This window comes from Rattus norvegicus, chromosome 4, assembly GCF_036323735.1.
Source record: "Rattus norvegicus strain BN/NHsdMcwi chromosome 4, GRCr8, whole genome shotgun sequence".
NCBI classification, from domain to species: Eukaryota; Metazoa; Chordata; class Mammalia; order Rodentia; family Muridae; genus Rattus; species Rattus norvegicus.
The window spans coordinates 53137811-53157473 of NC_086022.1; the positions used below are offsets into that span (position 1 = coordinate 53137811).

The following is a 19663-nucleotide window of genomic DNA, read 5'->3' on the forward strand; positions in this document are numbered from 1 at the left end:
GTGTACGTGTGATGTTTATATGTGTGTGCGTGTGTACGTGTGATGTTTATGTGTGTGTGTGCGTGTGTGTGTGCATGTGTGTGTACATGTACTTACGTGTGTGTGTGTGCCTGCGTGTGTGTGTGCATACGTGTGATGTTTATGTGTGTGTGTATACCTGTGGTGTTTATGTGTGTGTGTGTGTGCGTGTATGTTTGTGTGTGTGTGTCCATGTGGTGCTTAAGGAGGCCAGAAAAGATTATTGGATTATTCATTGGAGCTGGAGCTGCAAGTGGTTATGTTACTCTGCAAGGAAGGCACAGAGAACCGAACTCCTGTCCTTTGCAAGGGCAGAAAATGAGCCATCTCTCCAGCTCTTACCCTTTATTCTAAAAGTCCACACATTTAGAGTTTACTACAGTAGAAATGTTCTACGTGTGATTCATGCAATTGCCATTATACAATTTAACCATTCTATCTTCACCACTTAACGACTTCCATTTCATCATTCTCCACTATACCCTTAGGTAGATAGAAGTTTCTTTGACAGAAAAAGATTATAGGAAAAGGAAATTGGGGGAGGGAAGTAGGCAGGGGAAGGGAGCTGGAAGGGAGGCAGATTAGGATGAGAGAAGAGCAGCAGTGGAGTGAGAGGAGGAGATAATATAGCTGGGTGCCCAGGATTGGGTGCCCACAGGCAATGGCCAGCACCCACAGGCTCAGAGGTGGGGTGGAAAATTCCAGGTAGATCTTAAGAGCGTAGAGACCTCCCGAGTGGGAAGAATAAAGAAAAGTGGGTTGCATTGATGCACCAGGAAATCGCCTTTTCTCATTGCTAACAATCAATCACTCATAAAAGCATTTAGTGCAATGACAGCATAAAACCATCGTCAGGTACCTCTTCAGAAGTGCCATAATGAGACTTGTACAGGACGAGCTTTCAATGCAACATGCAGAGAGCCAAACGCTGTGGCATAAAGAAGCTGAATCTTTGAACACTGAGCAAGTCTAGTTGTCTCTTAGAAACCAGTGGGCTCCAGACCTGACACTCAAATTTAGAATAAAAGTATGTGTACAGACACATGTGCATATACACACACACACACACACACACACACACACACACACACACTCATACCTGATAGCATTGCAAGGACAGAAGGTGTTAAACCAGGGACACTTACAAATGGATACAAACAACATCATAATGCGGGTATAAATGTACATTCTTAGATATGTCCTAATGGTAAAGACTCAAACACTGTAAAATTACGAACAATGACTGCTTAGAGGTATATGCCTGGGGACTTTAAGAATCTACCCCTGTAAAAGGGGAAAAAAAGGTTAACATACTATCTACAATGTTTCAGCAAGACAAGCAGACACTGACTGAAAATTGACAAAATGACCACCACCTACCAAAGGACCTGGGTGAGATACCAAGTAGAATTCAATGTAGCTGCTTCAAGTGCTGTTAGGTGTCCTGATATGAAGTAGACATTTTTGCTATATCAAAATTGCCAAATATTAACACTTTCATGTAGTTTAGCTTACATGAAACACAGCATGTTTCAGATGCTAAGCGCACTAGCAGGAATAATCTTGCTTAATTTTCATGACTTCACAAAAAGAAATCACATGTTATAGGGCTAGAGGGATCGCTCTGCAGTTAAGATCACTGGCTGCTTTTCCAGTGTATCCATGTTCAGTTCCCAGGACAAATGATGAGTAACGGACAACTGTATGCACCTCCAGCTCTAGGGGATTTGATGCCTTAATTTAGCCTCAGTACTCACACACATGTGGCAAACACACAAAGAAACAGATGCATATGCATAAATAAAAAAGTGCACAAATCTTAAAAATATATGCAATGCCAGTTCCTAGGTATACAATATTTTTTATTTTGAACTAGTATTGTTCAATACACAAAGAAAACTTTAGAAAGGGAAATGGGCCCACTCAGTACACACTCCAAGCTGTGGGCCATGACCATTTTAACGAGCACATCTGTCTGTTTCATTAGACTACACCCTTTCCTTATTCACTCATATATTTCTAGGATATAAGACAGAACTTTACCAGTGGTTAAATAAGTACTCATTTGAAGGCAAGTGGATACAACTAGAAAATTCATCCTGAGAGAGGTAACCCAGACCTAGAAAAAACAAATATGGTATATGTTTACTTATAAGTGGATATTAGCTGTTAAGTAAATGATAAGCTACAACCCACAGGCCCAGAGAGGCTAGGTAAAGAGGAGGGCCCTGGGGAGATATACAGACATCCCTAAGAAGAAAAAATAGAATAAGTTTTGTGAGTGGACTGGGGGGAGCAAGTGAGGACAGGAGTGGGTAGGATCACATAGAGGGAGTAGAGAAAGAGAATGTGGAATTGGGAGCCTTATGGGTGGGGGACCCAGTGTAGTGGAAAGTTCCTGGAATCTATGAGAGCAACCCTAGAGAGGACTCAAAGACACGGAAGCCATTATTTTTCATTCTTTTATATTTGGAGGTTACAACATAATTATATCATTTCTCTGTATCCTTTCCACCTCTGAACTTTCCCATATACCCATCCTTGCTCTCTTTCAAATTCATGTCTTCTTTTTATTAACTGTTGCTGTATGCATGTATATATACACACACATATATTTATATACATACATATATACACAGATGACGGACAAAGAACTGATGTGTTGGCGTCATAAAAACAGGGCTTTTGGTCAACATTTGGATGGCAATCTATACAGAAATAAGTAATTAAATTCTATAGTGAAATCAATAATGTACCGAGAGACAGATGATCAATGACTAAGCTGTTCACAATGTCAGAGATTTTATTTTATCCTTCTCATGAACATTCTGTCTTTAGTTTTATAACTAAGGGATAGAAAAGATTTGAATATAGTAAGGAGAGACCCTTATGAATGCTAACTGGGATACACATGGTTTCCTTCAAACTAAATTAAAGACATATGTCTGTAGAAGATGTGTCTTGCAAGAAAGATTAAAACAAGTTCATTTAAAAAATAAACAGAAAACAAGATCTCACCCATGAAACTAAAGAACACAATCTTCTAGAACAAAAGCCCAGTGATTTAATGCACTACTGAACAAATGCTACAGAAGATAAATAGTGGGAATCATTGAGCAGACCCAGGAGTAACATCTGTGCAATTATAAAACTTCATGACACTTTTGGGAACAAGGAAATGGGATCATTTGCTCTTGTGACTCAAAACTTGGAAATATTAGCTCTAAATTTAGGCAGAAGAGTAGTGAGGCAGAAACTAGTCACCTAAGACAATGTTGGTAGAATGGAGAAGAGAATTAAACTTAGATGTGAAAAAAAAAAGACAAACTTCTGAGGATAAAATACAAAGTTACACAAAGACCGAAGGAGTATCCTCATCCAGTGAAACCTGTGACCAAATGGGACTCTCTTCAGGGACCTTCAGCAGTGTGGCAGCTCAGAGATCCTCTGAAAAAATGGCATGCAGTTTCTATGGCTTCGCTGGTACTGAACTGAGTTAATGACTAGACAGTCTAAGAGTCCAGTGGCTACAAACACACTCGAAAGAATCACAGATACACAGGAGCACAAAAATCTCCATTTTGAAGTAATGCCAAAGAACGAAAATAGATGACATCATGTAACAATAAGCATGTTAAATGTGCCCATGTGCTCACCCTAAGCTGGGGCTGAGTGTGGGAATTAGGGAATGCTACTCTGAAGCTATCTGCTTGTACCTCTGCCCTTTAGAGCTATTTGCCTTTCCTGTCTATATTGGGGACTAAATGGAGGGTTGAACAGCCCACTCCCCTATTATTAAAATGCAGAAAGAAATGGATTAGACAGAGGCTTTGCCGTGGTGTCTGTCACAAACGTGTTACACGGACATGGGAAAATTCATAAGCTCGGTTTATTCTGAAATTGCTTAGAGATCAATTTGGACACTATTGGTTTTTTTCAATTATTGTCAGATATTGCTTTTATATGCACATCACTTGGTCTACATTTGGAAGGTAGATGTCATCAATAATGCAAGTGACTACACAGCCTGCTGACAGGTAACATCATCCTAGATGCTCTAAATAGCGACGTGAATCTCAGACACAAAAGCACATTTTCCAGAGTCCTATAGAATGCTTAATTCTCAATGCCACCCTTAGCATATACAAAAAAAATGATGTGAACTCAAACGGCTAATATCAAAAATAACAAATACAATGTGATCTGCAGAACTCGGTGCAAACCTGAAATCTCACTTCTCATTATCGGCTGGAGGATTTCATCTGTGAATGCACTGACTTTTTTTTTTTTTTTTTTTTATCCCTCCTGCCACAGGCTGCCAATCTTGGTTTACTTAGCGATCATCAATTCTCCGTGAATGCCTCTGCCATGGCATTATTTCAAAGTTCAAAACGAGATTTTGACAGGTCAAAGACTTTCTAGAATATGCAAAGCAAATCTTTCTATTTCGGTAAAATGACAGAATTTCCATTAAAACATTTAAATGTTATCTTCCAGCCATTTCCCTCCTAGCTTGCATAAAGGCTAAGGAACATGTGCTATACTAAGTCTGAAAAAGGTATGGAAATCGCATAAGAAAAACAAAACAACAAAAAGCCTTTTAAAGCTCCTAATTTCCATGCATTGGCAGTGATAAAAGCGAATGTGGTGGAGGGGAGTTAGATCACGGATTATTTCTGTAGAAAGAGCCGGCTGCTGAAGTCAAGTCCTCTGTTACCTGAACTGGGAATTAAGAGTGTATATAAGGAAGCAGTATCATGGGTTGGACATCTATTCTGGAGGTTCAGAATTGAGCTACAGTTCTGTGTTGTTCTTCATATTTTAGAACTGCGAGGTCATTTGACCCAAAGGAATGGAAGAATGCACAGACACAGCATTCAATGTCCAGAGCACTGTACAACTGGAGGAGGTTTTGAGGTTATCTTTCTCCTGCTACAGATGTGGCAACAACAGTCCATGTCGATGACATGATTTACAGCTGCGTAGATGGATGCCGAGTGGAACTGCATACTACATAGCTACGATCCAATGGAGGAGGAGGCTAGGATTAAGAGAGGATCCTTTAGGGGTCATCCATGATTCACGAACAGGAGAGTCGAATCCAAAGGAAACCAAGTGGAGTATCCACCCGAGATGTAGTACATCACTGAAGGAAGTAGAAAATGAAAAGAGCAGGAACCTGGAGGCAGGGACTGTTGCAGAGGCCATGGAGGAGTGCTGCTTACTGGCTTGCTCACTACGGCTTGATTAGCCTGCTCTTTTACAGAACACAGGACCACCTGTCAAGGGATGGCATCACCTATAGTAGGCTGGGCTCTACTCCATCAATCACTAATTAAAAACATGCCCTACAGACTTGTGTACAGCTGGACCTTTTGGTGACATATTGTCAACGGAGGGTCCCTCTTTTCAGATAACTCTAACTTGAGTTTAGTTGACATAAAATTACCCAAAACAATTATCTAACAAGAACTTACTATTTCTTGAAGGCACACCTAAACTGAAACCTCCTGAATTCCAATTTTTGAGTCCATGTTGCATATAGAATAGTCAAATTTAGTTAAAATTTGAAGTGGGAATACTTATTTACGAGTTTCACATGAACTGATACTGAAATTATTTCTTAATTTATTGTAGGACTTCTCACTTTCATCCCTATATAAATGCAAAAGCTGAATGGCTAATAGTAGTGATCACAGTGGGAGTGATACTATTTATACTAATACCATGTATTGGTTACTTTTCCTTGCTAACACTATGTATCAGTTCCTTTTTGTTGGTGAGATAAATACCATGACCAAAAGTAACTTGTGGAAGGTAGTTTATTTTCCCATCCATAATGCTTAGGAGGCCATGACCAAAGTTATCCTAAATTGGAAACTGAGAGATCACATGTCTCCTCACACATGCAGAAAGCACAGACAGCTAAGTGGAAGGTGGCAAGGCTACAAGTTAAAGCCCTCACCCAGTGACATGCTTCCTACAGAAAGACTCCGTCTCTTCAAGGTTCCGTAGCCTCCCCACATGGTAACATTGACTGAGAACCAAATATATGAGCCTACGGATGCCATTACTCATTCAAATCACAACGTCCCTACAATCATTTAAAAAAGGAATGTAAATTAATCTGTAACTCTCACCCAGTCTCTGGGGAGAGAAGAAAATAAGTATAATAAACAACTGTACATCCTTTGTGGGAAGTTGCAGATAAAGTCACCCCCAACCGACCAACCGTTTTGGTCATGGTAAAAAAAAAAAAGGAAAAGGCTCTAACACCCATAGAAACAAATTCAGAACCTGAAATCTCCATTACACTGCAAAGAGTGAGTGAGGTAGCAACTATCCACTGGAAGTTTTCAAGGAAAGGCCATCAACTTTTCCATGTACCAACTATGCCAACAATAATTAAAACACAATGGTATCACAATGCCAATATTCTAAGTAATGAAATCCACCACTATCCCATGAAGCAGAAGCAGCTATCAGATGGTGAGAGCATCTTGGAAAGTAACAAATTGCAGTAAACTAATGTCTACCCTTGTGCACCATCATCTCTGTTAAATTGAAAGCTGCCACCACCACCACTACCACCACCACACACCCCCATACACACACACTCACTCACGCACTAAGTCAGGCACACACATACACATGCATGCACACAAACACACATACAAAAACAACCAAATGAAAGCCCTTAACAGTTATGGACAGAAAAAATATGAATAATTGTAAACCCATTGTTTATTCCATGACTTCTATCTAGGCAGATGCTTCAGGAACACAAGACACACATTTAAAATGATCCCCTCAATAATTAGAAAACTACAACCTTATATTAAGTCATCTGGTAGGCTACATGACATTGGTTTTCTTCTAATCCTATTCCCTTCCCTACAGCCTTCTTGACTTATTACATAGCTTACTTGTTTGGGTTCATTTTTTTTCCCTCTGAGAATTTTATGAGGAAAATTATTAATGAAATTTTATAATTTTTATCATCTATTATTTTATGGTACTTATGTGATAAAACTAACCATAGAATGTCATTATTACCTGGGTAGCATATATACTCATGTTACATACTAAATAACATTTACTATAAAAAGCATAAGTACATGTATATGCAAAGATACACCTATCCAGCTATGAGAACATTATAAATAAATTCCCAGAAGTGCTTAATTCTAGTATGGTCCTGTTTGGATAAAGTTACTTTCCTTTTCTTTTAAATAAATGAACATTTCATGAATAAATAGTTTCATCAAGTAATATACAGAAAGAAACATATGTGGGATTTCTATCTAAAATCCAGGCATTAAGGAGAAATGTGCACTGAGTAGCTCTCTGTATGCACAGCGGTCACAGCAGACACAGTCAGCCATTTGCTGTGGAGACTAGTAACCTGGAAAGGCCATTTGATCATTCAGTAAATTGGCATTTCTGAGGATGACAGAGGAAAATCTTCCCTGTGTCAGTTTTGATCTTCAGTTTTACTTTGGGGACCACATATAACACAAACACCCTCCATTGCTAAACTCAGCATCTCCAGGTTTAACAAATAAACAACAGAAGATATAGTCAACATTCCCAAAGCACGGTTCTACCAATGTCTTCTGATTCGTCCAACTCAGAAGAAAATGCAGTTCTCAGGAGGAGCACAATGGGTGTCATCTTTACTTCACTACAGCCATTCATTTCATCAGCACAGCAAGCGCGCATGCTTTACTAAACTTTACATCCTTTGTATTGTGCTTATTAAAAACAGCTTATGATAATTGGACATAATAATAAATCACTCCCTATGTTATTATTCTATACCCCATAATTGGTGTATGTCTTACCTCTCATCAGAGAATTTTCTCTCTGTAGGAGATGATGAAAAAGGATCCACAATTTGTCAACATTTAGAGAATAAAAGGCTAGGTAATGTTTAGCTCTAAATGGGACATGTAGGTCAATCATGTCTCCTGACCCCAAGGCTTAGGACTTACCACAGAAGTAGAGATGAAAGATTCTAAGAGTAAGACCTAGTAGATGTCTTCAAAAAGTAGTATTTACTGGAAATAGCAATCCTGTTGCTCACATGAACTCACAATTACATTTGTAATTACACACACAAGGCCAATACAAGAAAAATCAATCAAATCCCTATATAGGCATGGGAGGGACTCATGAAATCCCACTTCTTGCTGAAAGTTATGGACAATGGATGGCTGCTGATGGAAGGGACAGTTTTCTTCTGGATGCTGACTCTAGGGCTACCCATTCTCTAGAAGATAGACAGCCCCACACTCCTGCACACACAGGAACCATTAAGTAGATTAAGTGAACTTTTTAAAAAACACATAAAGTTGGAAGGGAAAAGTTGGAGCAGAGAAGGAATTGGAGGTGAAGGAATGGGCAGTAGATTGATAAATATATATTATATGCACATATAAGCTGCACAAACTATTAAATTTGTTAAATTCCAGAGGGCAAATAGATACAGCCTATTTGGATAAATCAAAGATGTAGTGAGGGAAAAAAAAAAGCTTCTCAAGCAACAACAAAAAACCTAAGAAAACCATGACTATCAGTTTAAAACAAGAGTTTTCCTGCAGCTTCACCTTTGACTATGATAGCATCAATTCTGTGTCACGACCATGCAAACACTGCTATTTCGTTATTTCTTTAATTTGTAATTATCTGGCAGTAGTCTATATCCTTCGAATTTCTTTGCTCCCTACGTGTGGTGTCGAGTTTTGGTCATCCTAATCTGTTTCACTATTGATCAATTCTTGAGTTCTCCCCATATGTTGGATACAAACACTTTATTAGGCATGTCTTACAAGTGTTTCACCAGCCCACGGTCTGTGCCTTTCTCACTAACTTGGCAGTTGGAACTCTTTTAGAGAAGGTATCTTCTAACAGTTCTATCAATTGTTTTCCTTTTTCTCGGGGATGGAGTCAAGGTCCAACCCTAAGTCATATATAATTTTTTTCTGCTTCTTCTAGGAGTTACATAGTATTACATCTAAGCCTATGACCCACTCTGTGAAAGGTTTAAATTCCAAATATAGATTAACTCTTTGCAGGTGGGTATAGACTTATTCCAGAACGTATGTTTCGGAGTGGCTATCATTTCTCTACTGTATCATGTATTTGCTCTCTGGTCAAATACTATTTTATTGTAGCAGTGCATTTCCAGGTACTCTATTATGCTTCCTTAATTTGTTTGCATCTTTACTAATACCTGCTGCCCTGATGATGTAGAGTTCACTATAAATCTTGATGCGATTTAGAAAAGGAAGACACCTACTTTGGAATAATTTTAGATTCATGCAAACGTTACAAAGATAATTTTTAAAAAAACCCATCCATCCACTGTTTTTCAATTGCACCTTTCTCTTAGTGTGCCAGGGTAGATTGATTAAAATCCAAAATGGCCCCATTTATTTATTTTATTAATTGACATGAGCTAGGCAGCGTTCACTAAAATCCACAGTGCTTTTTTCCCTCACTACTTGCTTTTGTGTACATATATGTAATGTTATGTTCATCTTTTAAAATTTGGGAAGAGATTTCATCATGCAACGCTCTAACTTTCAAGGTAAGATATAAACCCTATTTTCTTAAGATAGCCTGAGATCATGTGACCTTGGTTAGCAAGATGTCAACTTGCAGTAACTATGTATTCCTTTAATTCAATATATACGTGTGGTCTGATACAGTAAGTAACATATGATCTATGAATCGCAAAGCCTAAGCAGCTGGACATCTGTTTTGTACAATACCCCCTGCCTCAGGGAAGTTCAGAATATTATGATTTCGTACAAGGCATTTGCACAATGACAGGAACCTGTTCTCCAAATGACTCTGAGATGCTTAGGGCGTATGTGAATTCTCCAACTTAAGGTCTTTTGCCATCTCACTGAAACAAACAAATAACGTTTGCAAAGCATTCACAGGAAATACAGACAGAATTCCCATTTGAGTCCTAAGCTAAAGTCAGAAGTAACAGCAAGATGGAATTGGTCATATTATTCATTCAATAAGAAAGGAGAATGCATTGTCTTGAAATTAATTAGTGCCCTTAATTATTATAAGCCCTAAAGAGCAAACTGGCATAAGAGTAATTTACTGTTGAAATCCTGATTAAAAAGGATCATTTATGAATGCGAATCGGAAGATAGCTAGACTCAGCCGTATCAGTCACTGCCAGAAAATGATTCCAAACGCTTTACCTCGCAAACAATGTGAGTAATTTCCAATTTTATTTATCTCTCGAAACCAGGCTGTGGAATTAGAGTTTTTAAATTGCAAAATAGAAGCGGAAATCCTTTGGAGAAAGTCAAAAACTCAAAGACTCCTTGCCACACTGGTGAAATGGTCTCAGAAAGCACCCCAGTTCCTGAAACAGAGGAAGCTCTACTCACCTCATAGTAGCTCCGGACTGCATTGCAGAAGGCTTCGTCTGCTACTATCTGAGTCTCCCCATTGAGAAAGGCCTGGAACCGTTCTTTCAGTAACTGCAACTGTTGTTTGTTAAGCTACAAGAAAAACAAGCAAACAAAGGAGTGAATGGATAAATCACCTGATACATATACTACAACGGGTACTAAAAGTTACATTCGCTGTATGTAGACTTGATTAGACACTGAATTACCTTTCGAGTAAAAGTGAAATATCTTACTATTTGTACTTAGGAACATTTTTTTAACCAAGTGACTTCCCTGCACGTCTCAGAATGGAGGTACAGACATAGACTCCAAAGGTCTCCCCTACACAGAGTTCCTGGTGTTAGCTTCCACTCACTGGCTTTGCACAGACAGGAGAAACCGAAAAATTTTCTGGGAGCCTGATGTATGAAAACAGTGCTGAGTAAACTAAGCGAAGAGGGTAAGAACTCTTGAAAAGGAGTAGACACCCTTCTGCAGCCAGAGGCAATAAGCGGCGAAGGCCTGATGAAGAACCTTCTGAAAGAAATGAGTGCGGGCGTCTAAAAGTTCGAATCCCATGAACACGCATGCTTCAAACGCCTGAACTGAAACAAACGGAGCTGTGATCAAACGACAAATTCAGGAGACCAGTGATCACACTGGTGAACTGGGAACAAGTCCAGTCCACTGGGAGAACACAAATTTATAACACAAATTAATCACCACTGGGAATGCAGCGACCATCACTACTGCTTGTCCTAAGCACTGAGGTTAGCTTAGACACACGTTGTGACTCACCCATCATGCCCTCTAGACAACTACAGCAGTATCAGCTATCTAATTTTAAGCTCCATTACAAAAAAAAGTTGGGTGTCTCTTGATTTAAAAAAAATTATAATTAATTTTATGATAGCAGAAACAGAGATTTAAAGCCAGTATGGGTCGCTGAAAACATTTGTCTCAGTGCCCTGTGTTCTTTCATGCCAGGACGTATGTGCACGCGTGCACGCGCACACACACACACACACACATACACACACACACACACACACACACACACACACACACACACACAAAGGTTGGCAAATATGGCCTAGAGATATAGAAATGTCATAATCATGTCCAACTAGAACAGGGCAGTTCTGGGAATCATGTATGCAGGAACACATAATGACCAGCAAAGCAGTGATGCTTCTGTCCTATCCCACCCTCTTTAGACCTATTGGAGGACTTTGTCAAGTTGTGGAACCTACAGAGGGATGGGAAGTGTGCGGAACCATGCTGTGGAGAAATGATTACAGGATTAGAAAGGTAAACAAACCCGTATGGTTTGGCTTTAGAAAGAAAGCTGGTGTGAAGTAATTTTAAATCTTTTCAAAGGGCTTATTAAAATGCCATTCAAAAATGAGGGAGACAAGTTCTTTCCAAAACTGGATTTTGTTTAGATGTCTAACAAACAAGAAAGCTTAAAATGAAACTGTCCTGGTACTAAGAGACTAGTAAATAAGTATCCTATTGTACCCAGGTGCTAAATATATATATATATTTAACTAAAATGTCTTGCTTCCAGGACTGAAAGAGGAAGATGTCCACTTTTTTACTGTGTGACTGCCTTCATTTTAGAAGCTAGCCTGGCTGAAGTATAGCCACAAGGAACAACATCATTACATTGCAATCCCTCTTCCCACAACATGAAGAAAATGAAAGCGGGCACCTTTCGTATGCATGTGTACAATCAACACAAAACAAGTCCACTTTAGCCTTCTAAGAACAGCTCACAAAAAAAAGGACCAAATGGAACTGGAGCAACAATTGCTTAGCGAGAGGCAACTGATCACATGTTAGTTCCCAAGCTATGGTCATCACAACAAAGGGTGTTTCACCCTGCAAATCCAGTGTCCAGTGAAACCAGAAATGGAAATGCTTGTAAGAATGGCAGTGACATAGAGGGAAACGTGCATAACCATTTGTTCCAGCTCCCTCATTGGATGAAACGTTTCATGACAAATAACTTGTGTCTCTTTCACTTTTCTTCAGTCCAAAAGATTTTGTTACTCCTTTGAGAAATGCCTCTAAAATATGATCTTTGCAATTTCTACTTTATCTCTTTAAGTTTATTTGTGAAAATTACTTTCCAATAATTAAGGTACGGTAAACACAAAGATACTAGCCAAAGAAGGAGATTGGGAAATCATTAACTCAACAAAACTGGTAAAGTCCTAAAAACATGCACAAGTATGTATCTACATATCAAGATCCAATTTCTACAAATAAAAAAATTTCTAAGGCTACACTGTTTCTTTTTGGTGGTGGATAAGTGGATAACATATATTCAATATTGAAAGTGCAAAAGTTTAACATAAACCTCCATAGGTTCCATTTGGGTCCTAATTAACTATACTGGATCATATAGACTTTGGGTCCAGTTTTTTTTTTTTTTTTTGGTGTGTGATGTTTTTATTTGCAAGTTTTTCATGACCAAGTTCATAAATTTACATCTCTAAATGAATGTGCATTTAAATAAAAGACATTACAGTTCCATTTAAGAAATAAAATGCTACTGAAAGTAGCAGTTACATAGAGAGTCGATAAAGACATTTAATTAGCACAAAGTAGTTATATTTTCACATGGATGAAATGGGGAAAGAAAAACAAAATTATGGTAGCTCCCAGAAAGTAGCTCCATAAAAGGATTTTCTATACTCAAGAGATAGACATAAAACAACTAGAAATGAATACATGTATAACAGCTCAAAATATTACTCAAAAGGTGATTTATGTTTATTGAGGTTCACTTTTAACTATAGTCAATACCAGAGTGGCATAAAAATATAACTGGCTGGGGCTGGAGATGTCTCAGTGGTTAAGAGTACTGACTGCTCTTCCAGAGGTCCTGAGTTCAATTCCCAGCAACCACATGGTGGCTCAAAACCAACTGTAATGGGAATCTGATGCCCCTCTTCTGGTGCGTCTGAAGACAGCGACAGTGTACTCATATACATAAAATAAATAAATAAATCTTAAAAAAAAACACACTGGCTATCCCCCCAGAAAAATATAAATTGTACCATAATCACAATGATACGAGTTCAAAGATTTCAATAAATAAAAGTTGGACCAAATTAGAAGCAAACAGGGGAGAATCCCTTTATGCATTACTGGTAGAAAAACCTCTTTAATTATGATTCAAATTCTAAATTTCCATTAGATGAAAAGAAGGCTTTGGATTAGTAGTCCTTGTGAATATAAACACAAAATCCTCAAGAGATGTTGGAAAATCTGAATCTAATAGTTATAAGAATCAATTGCTGAGCCAGAACCTAGTAAGATTTCTCACAGTTGTGCAGTTCAACAGTCAAAACTCAGTGAGTATAACCTATCATGTACGTGACAAGTGAAAACAAAGCACATGATCCTATTAGTAGCTCTAGAGAAAGCATTTAAGAAAATCAACATTCACTCACAATCCTAAAGAAATTGCCATGAACTACAAATATAGAGGAACTACCTAAACTCTATTTTTAAAGTCTACAAAGCTAGACAGTTTTTGAAGCACATAACAATAAGACATGAACAGCTTCCACCCCAAGATCAGCGAAGTGAATGGATGATCAACTGACCACTGCTTATCAAGAGAATAATGGAAGTCCTAACACAGTAAGAAAACAGGCAGAAGGAGATGATAATGATGAAATAGGTGTCTACCTTCATGGGCTATAATGAAAGTCTGAAAAAGTCCAAAAATATCTGTAACAAAGAGTCCCTCACCAAATAGTCAATTATAGCATGGCTGCAGTGCATAAGATTAATGTACAAAAGTTAATTCTTTCCTATATAACATCAATGAATACATTGACTTTTAAATTAAACGTACAATATAATTTTTTACTATCTCCAAGATGCAAAGCCCGAGTCTAAATCTAACAAATGTACAAGACTGTTATGAGGAAAAAGTATGAAACTCATGAAGACAGCAAAGAAAACTAATTAGAATGCTACCCCATTCATAGGTAGGTAGATTTAATATTGTCAGGATGTCAAGTCTTCCTTATTTGATCTTCTTGGCTGAAGGCACCCTCAGTAAAAATCATAACACATTGTTTTCTCAACATCAACAATCCAATTTTATTATATAGAAAAATGAAAGAACAGATATAGTCACTGTGGTATTGAGGGAACTGAACAATGTTGGAGGACCGACACTACTCACCATCAATGTTTATGCCTACAATGATCAAGTGACTGAAATTAATAAAAGTGGTAGGCAAGCAGATCAATGAGTAGAAAGAGAGCCCAGAAAGAGATCTGGAGAAGTAGTATCAACTGATCTTTCACAAAGACACAGAGCCAATCGGTGGAGAAAAGACAGTATTTACAGCAAATGGTACTGGGATATCTGGAAATGCATGTCTAGATAAATATCTTGCATTTATAAGTATTATAAATATTAAGTCAAAATAGATCACAAGTCTATATATAAAATACATAACTATGACTCTTCTAATCCAAAAAAATGTACATGTTCTATATTGATGATTTTTTTTGATGTAAGGACAAAAGCATAAAATGAAATCAATAATTGAGGTGCTAGATTTATTTAAATTAAAGTTTTCTACAATGTGAAAGACAGTATCTATAGAATGAAAAAGTGAGCTATAGACTGGGAGAAAATACAGTCAATGGCACAGTGGATAAGGAACTAGTATCTAATATATACAAAGAACTCTAAAAATTCAACAATAAGAAAATAAACAACCAATAGCACAGAGGCATATGATATTCCATGTAATCCTATTACAATAATGCAAACCAAAGTAAGATGCAGATGCTGCTTCAAACCGACTAAAATGGACCAGATCCTGGTAGGGACAGAGAACAGCAGAAACCCCTCATTTGCTATCCTTGGTAAGAAAATGTTGTGGAGATAATTTATCAAAGAGAGCATTTGAAACCTCTGTAGACAGACTGTTGACAGATAATCCAGAAATTTCACTTTCATTATTTACTCAGAGTTGAAAACTTATGTGCCAACTAATACCTGCATAACTGTGTTTCCAACTCTACCGTGTCCTTCAGTAGGTGAAGCATAGATAAAGTACAGTACATCCTGAGAATAGCATTATTACTCAACACTAAAAAGAGATAAGCTACCAAACCACAGAAAGATGTGCAGAAAACAAAATGAATTCTATTAAGTGAGAGACTCCAATCTGGAAAAGACTCTGTCGCTCCCGCAGCATGACTTCTGTAAAAGGCTAAACTACGGGAAGAGTATGACCAGCAGTTCCCTGGTCAGCCAGAGAGTGATGCATGAATTCCCAAAGCACAAAGGACTCTTGGGAAACAGACACTACGGTGATACGTTATAAATTGATCCAAGCCTACAGAATATACAGCCTCAACGGTGAAGCCTATTATAAGCTGAGGGCTGGAGAGTAATGACACATCAATGTCGGACCATCCATTTTAACAAATGTGCCATTAGAGTAAGGGCGCTGAAAATAGAATAGGCTGTGTATATGTGGAAGCAAGAAGCTTATGGAAAATCTCTCACACTCAAGACCGAGGTTACAAGAGATTCAAAACACCACTAAAAAATAACCTATTAAGATATAAACAGGGTTGGGGATTTAGCTCAGTGGTAGAGCGCTTGCCTAGCAAGCGCAAGGCCCTGGGTTCGGTCCCCAGCTCTGAAAAAAAGAACCAAAAAAAAAAAAAAAGATATAAACAGGCTAGCAAGAATGCTCAGCCATTATGGTACCTCCTCCCAAGGCTGATCACCTGAGTCCAATCCCCAGGAGAGAAGCAGCTCTAGAAACTTGTTTCCTGATCTACACCACACACGGATGCACACACATGCACACATGCATACACACAATTAATAATCATGGTAATGATATTAATGTAAATACACCACACACGGTTGCACATACATACACACAATAATCATGGTAATGATATTATGTAAACAAATAATTTTTAAAAATAAAAATTCATAAATGACCTTTTGTAGGTTGAAAGGGTGGCTCATCGGTTAAGAACTTACACTGTTCTTGCAGAGGAACTGAGGTCATTTGCCAGGACCTGTATGTCGGGTGACTCACCTAGCTGTATGTCCAGCTCCAGGATATCTGACACACTCATCCCGACGCCATGAGCACTGCCCTCATGTACATGAACACACACACACACACACACACACACACACACACACACACAACTGATAGCTAAAACAATTAAAGCCTGACCTTTTTCCCTTTATTAGTAACAGATTTTTTTTTCTTCACATAATATACACTGATTTTGGTTTCCCTTCCCTCCATTCCTTCCAGCTCCTCTTGGGCTCCCTTCCTGTCTCCTTCTGCAGCCTCACCTCTCTCCCTGTCCCTGTCTCCAATGGAAAACACAGATCTATACTTCCAACACTTATCCCCCCAATTCACCCCTTTTTCCCAGTACCCAACTCCAGCAGGCATTCCCTGTGAAACCTGTAGGCCACCCAGGCCAGGGAAATATGTTCTCTAACTGTAGATCTTCACAGCTCCCTCCTCTCCTCCAAACCCAATCCTCTCACCTCCATCTCTACAGCAGAGCTTCCACTGTGGCCCCCCCTCATCGCTACCCTACACCTCACTTCCAGTGGATCAGTAGATCCCCTCCACCTTCTCCCCACTGATACTGTTATCTGAGCCCCAACTCCAATAGGCTTTCTAAGGGAACCCGACAGCCAACATGACAGAACGGCAAGCAGGCCAGTGAAGCAGGTCAGGCTTTAGATCCTTACTCTTCATGTTCTCCACCATATCTAATCCCCCAGTCTCATCCTGATCTCTGTAGTGGATTGGCTGCTGTGGCTTCACCTTCATCTCTGCCCTAATGCCTAATGACTACACGAATCTTGGTGGAACACCCTGCTTTCCTCCCACTCGTGGGCCCTCTCACCCCTTCTAACCCATCCCCATTCCTAAAAGTCAGTTCCCAATACCTAGGAGCACATTTTACCTGGGACCCCCAATGGCCACACCTAGCAGGATCCTGGAAGAATTTCCTACCAAGCAATATATATATATATATGCGTGTGTGTGTGTGTGTGTGTGTGTGTGTGTGTGTGTGTGTTGTGTGTGTGTGTATACCATACTGACCTAAGAACTGGAGAGGGCAAGAAACCAATAAACACAACATCCACCCAGCATAGATAGGACAAGGTATCAGCACCTAGAACTACAATCTCCCTAGTCACACATGCTTAGATGCCAGCGTCAAGACAGAATAAACAACAGTCAGGACAATATGTCTCCACGGGAGCCCAGCAACTCTACCACAGTAGACACTGAGTATTGTGCCATAGCTGAAGCATATGACAAAGTCCTTAAAAACCGAATACATTTTTCATGACAAAAGTGCCCTTGGAAAATATGAAAAGACTAATCAGCCCCCAGAGCTCCCAGGGACTAAGCCACCAACCAAAGAGCACACAAGGAGAGACCCATGACTCCAGCCGCCTATGTAGCAGAGGATGGCATTATTGGATATCAATGGGAGGAGAGATCCTTGGTTCTGGGAAGGCTCCATGCTACAGTGTAGGGGAATGTCAGGGCGGGGAAGTGGGAGTGGGTGGGTGGGGGAGCATTTTCATAGAGGCAGGAGTAGGGGATGGGATAGGGGGTTTCAGGAGGGGAAACTGGGAAAAGGGATAGCATTTGAAATGTAATAAATAAAAAATACAATAGGAAGAGATAAAAAAGAAAAATATCTTGGGAGTAATTATAAAATCCATGTTAGCCATTTTATTTTACTTTGTGATATATAAAATTTACAATCATTTGGGCAAATGTGACAGAAAACTAATGTTTTTTTTTTTTTTTTTTTTTTTTTAGTGAAAGTCTTCTTGTCAGCTTCTCACAGTTTTCTCAAGTAAACTATTATCCATGGGGGAAAAAAACTAATCAGAAAATTGATAATAGCAATTCGTATTCTAAAGAACTAATATCTAAACACAAGGAGACTTCTAGAAACTCACAAAAGCCTGACTCAAGAACCATTAATAAAATGAAGAGACATTTCTGGGCCATGAACCTCAAACTAAGTAAAAATGCATAATCACATGTAAAAGGATCCAATAAGCTATTTGATGTATTTGCAAGCACACACGGTTACCTCAAAACAGTGGGCAATTTTGTAATCAATGCATATGTCCCTGGTATCAGTAATTATCCTTACTTGATGGCTGACAATACTAAAATGTTTGAATACATGTAAAAGTATTTACATTATTATAATTGTTAATAATGAAATGGAAATGGTGGAATATTTGGAGGTGGAGACAAATTAAGCTATACTGTATTCAAACATGTTACCGTATTGATAACCACAAAAAGAATACAAGAATACTCTGTGTTCTGATATGAGAAACTTTTGAAACATCTTGGGAAAGCAACTTAGAATGATACAGTAAAAAGGGTTTGCGTCACATGGGAGTTTGCTTTTATAGGCTGAGAAAAACTGAGGAAGACACGGTGTTAGAAACTGGACAGATAGAAAACACAGGGAAAAAGGAGAAAAGCTTTTCAACCTACAGTGCTTTACTAATTTGGGGATTTAAAGTCAGACGCCATTATTATCTACTCAAAATTTACTAATATAGACTTAGACTAAGCCTTAGGGGTATAAAATGCCGTGACCAAAGCAGTTTTGGAGAGGAAAGAGTTTATTTCAGGTTACAACCCTCAGGCCACATTCCATTGGTAAGGGAAGTTAGGGCAGGAAATCAAGCAGGGTACAAACCTGGAGGCAGGAGCCATAGAGGGTCACTGCTTACTGGGTAGCTCCTCATGCCTTCCTGTCTGCTTTCTTATGGTGCCCAGTACAACCGACCCACAAGGTGCCCCACACTGGGCCCTCCCACATAAATTACTAATCAAGAAAGTGCATCACAGGATGGGCTAGTAGGGACATTTTCTCAGCTAAGTTTCCTTCTTCCAAAATGACTCTAGTTGTGTCAAGTTGACATAAAACTAGCCAGCACACTGTAACGGCAGTTTTGCACATTTTAAAACTCAGAACTAATTTGATCAATCACAGCTCCCTTAAGCCTATACTGACCACATGAATACTGGACACAAATCAACTGACTTTTAAGTTTTCCTTTCAGGAGGATTAATTTAGACATTATTATTATACGTGATGATTTGGAAAGGTTTGACACCCCCCTCTCCCCCATAGAC

General features: G+C 38.8%; 1 protein-coding gene across 11 annotated transcripts in view; it reads right to left on the reverse strand.

The window, feature by feature from the left end:
- Positions 1–19663, reverse strand: part of Cadps2 (calcium dependent secretion activator 2) — a 529199-nt gene that overhangs the window by 391757 nt on the left and 117779 nt on the right. For all 11 annotated transcript variants that reach the window (XM_063285976.1, XM_039108614.2, XM_002729291.6 and 8 more), the window contains exon 2: positions 10437–10550. In XM_063285976.1, the coding sequence (XP_063142046.1) occupies positions 10437–10550 (114 nt within the window). The remainder of the gene's footprint in view (positions 1–10436; positions 10551–19663) is intronic.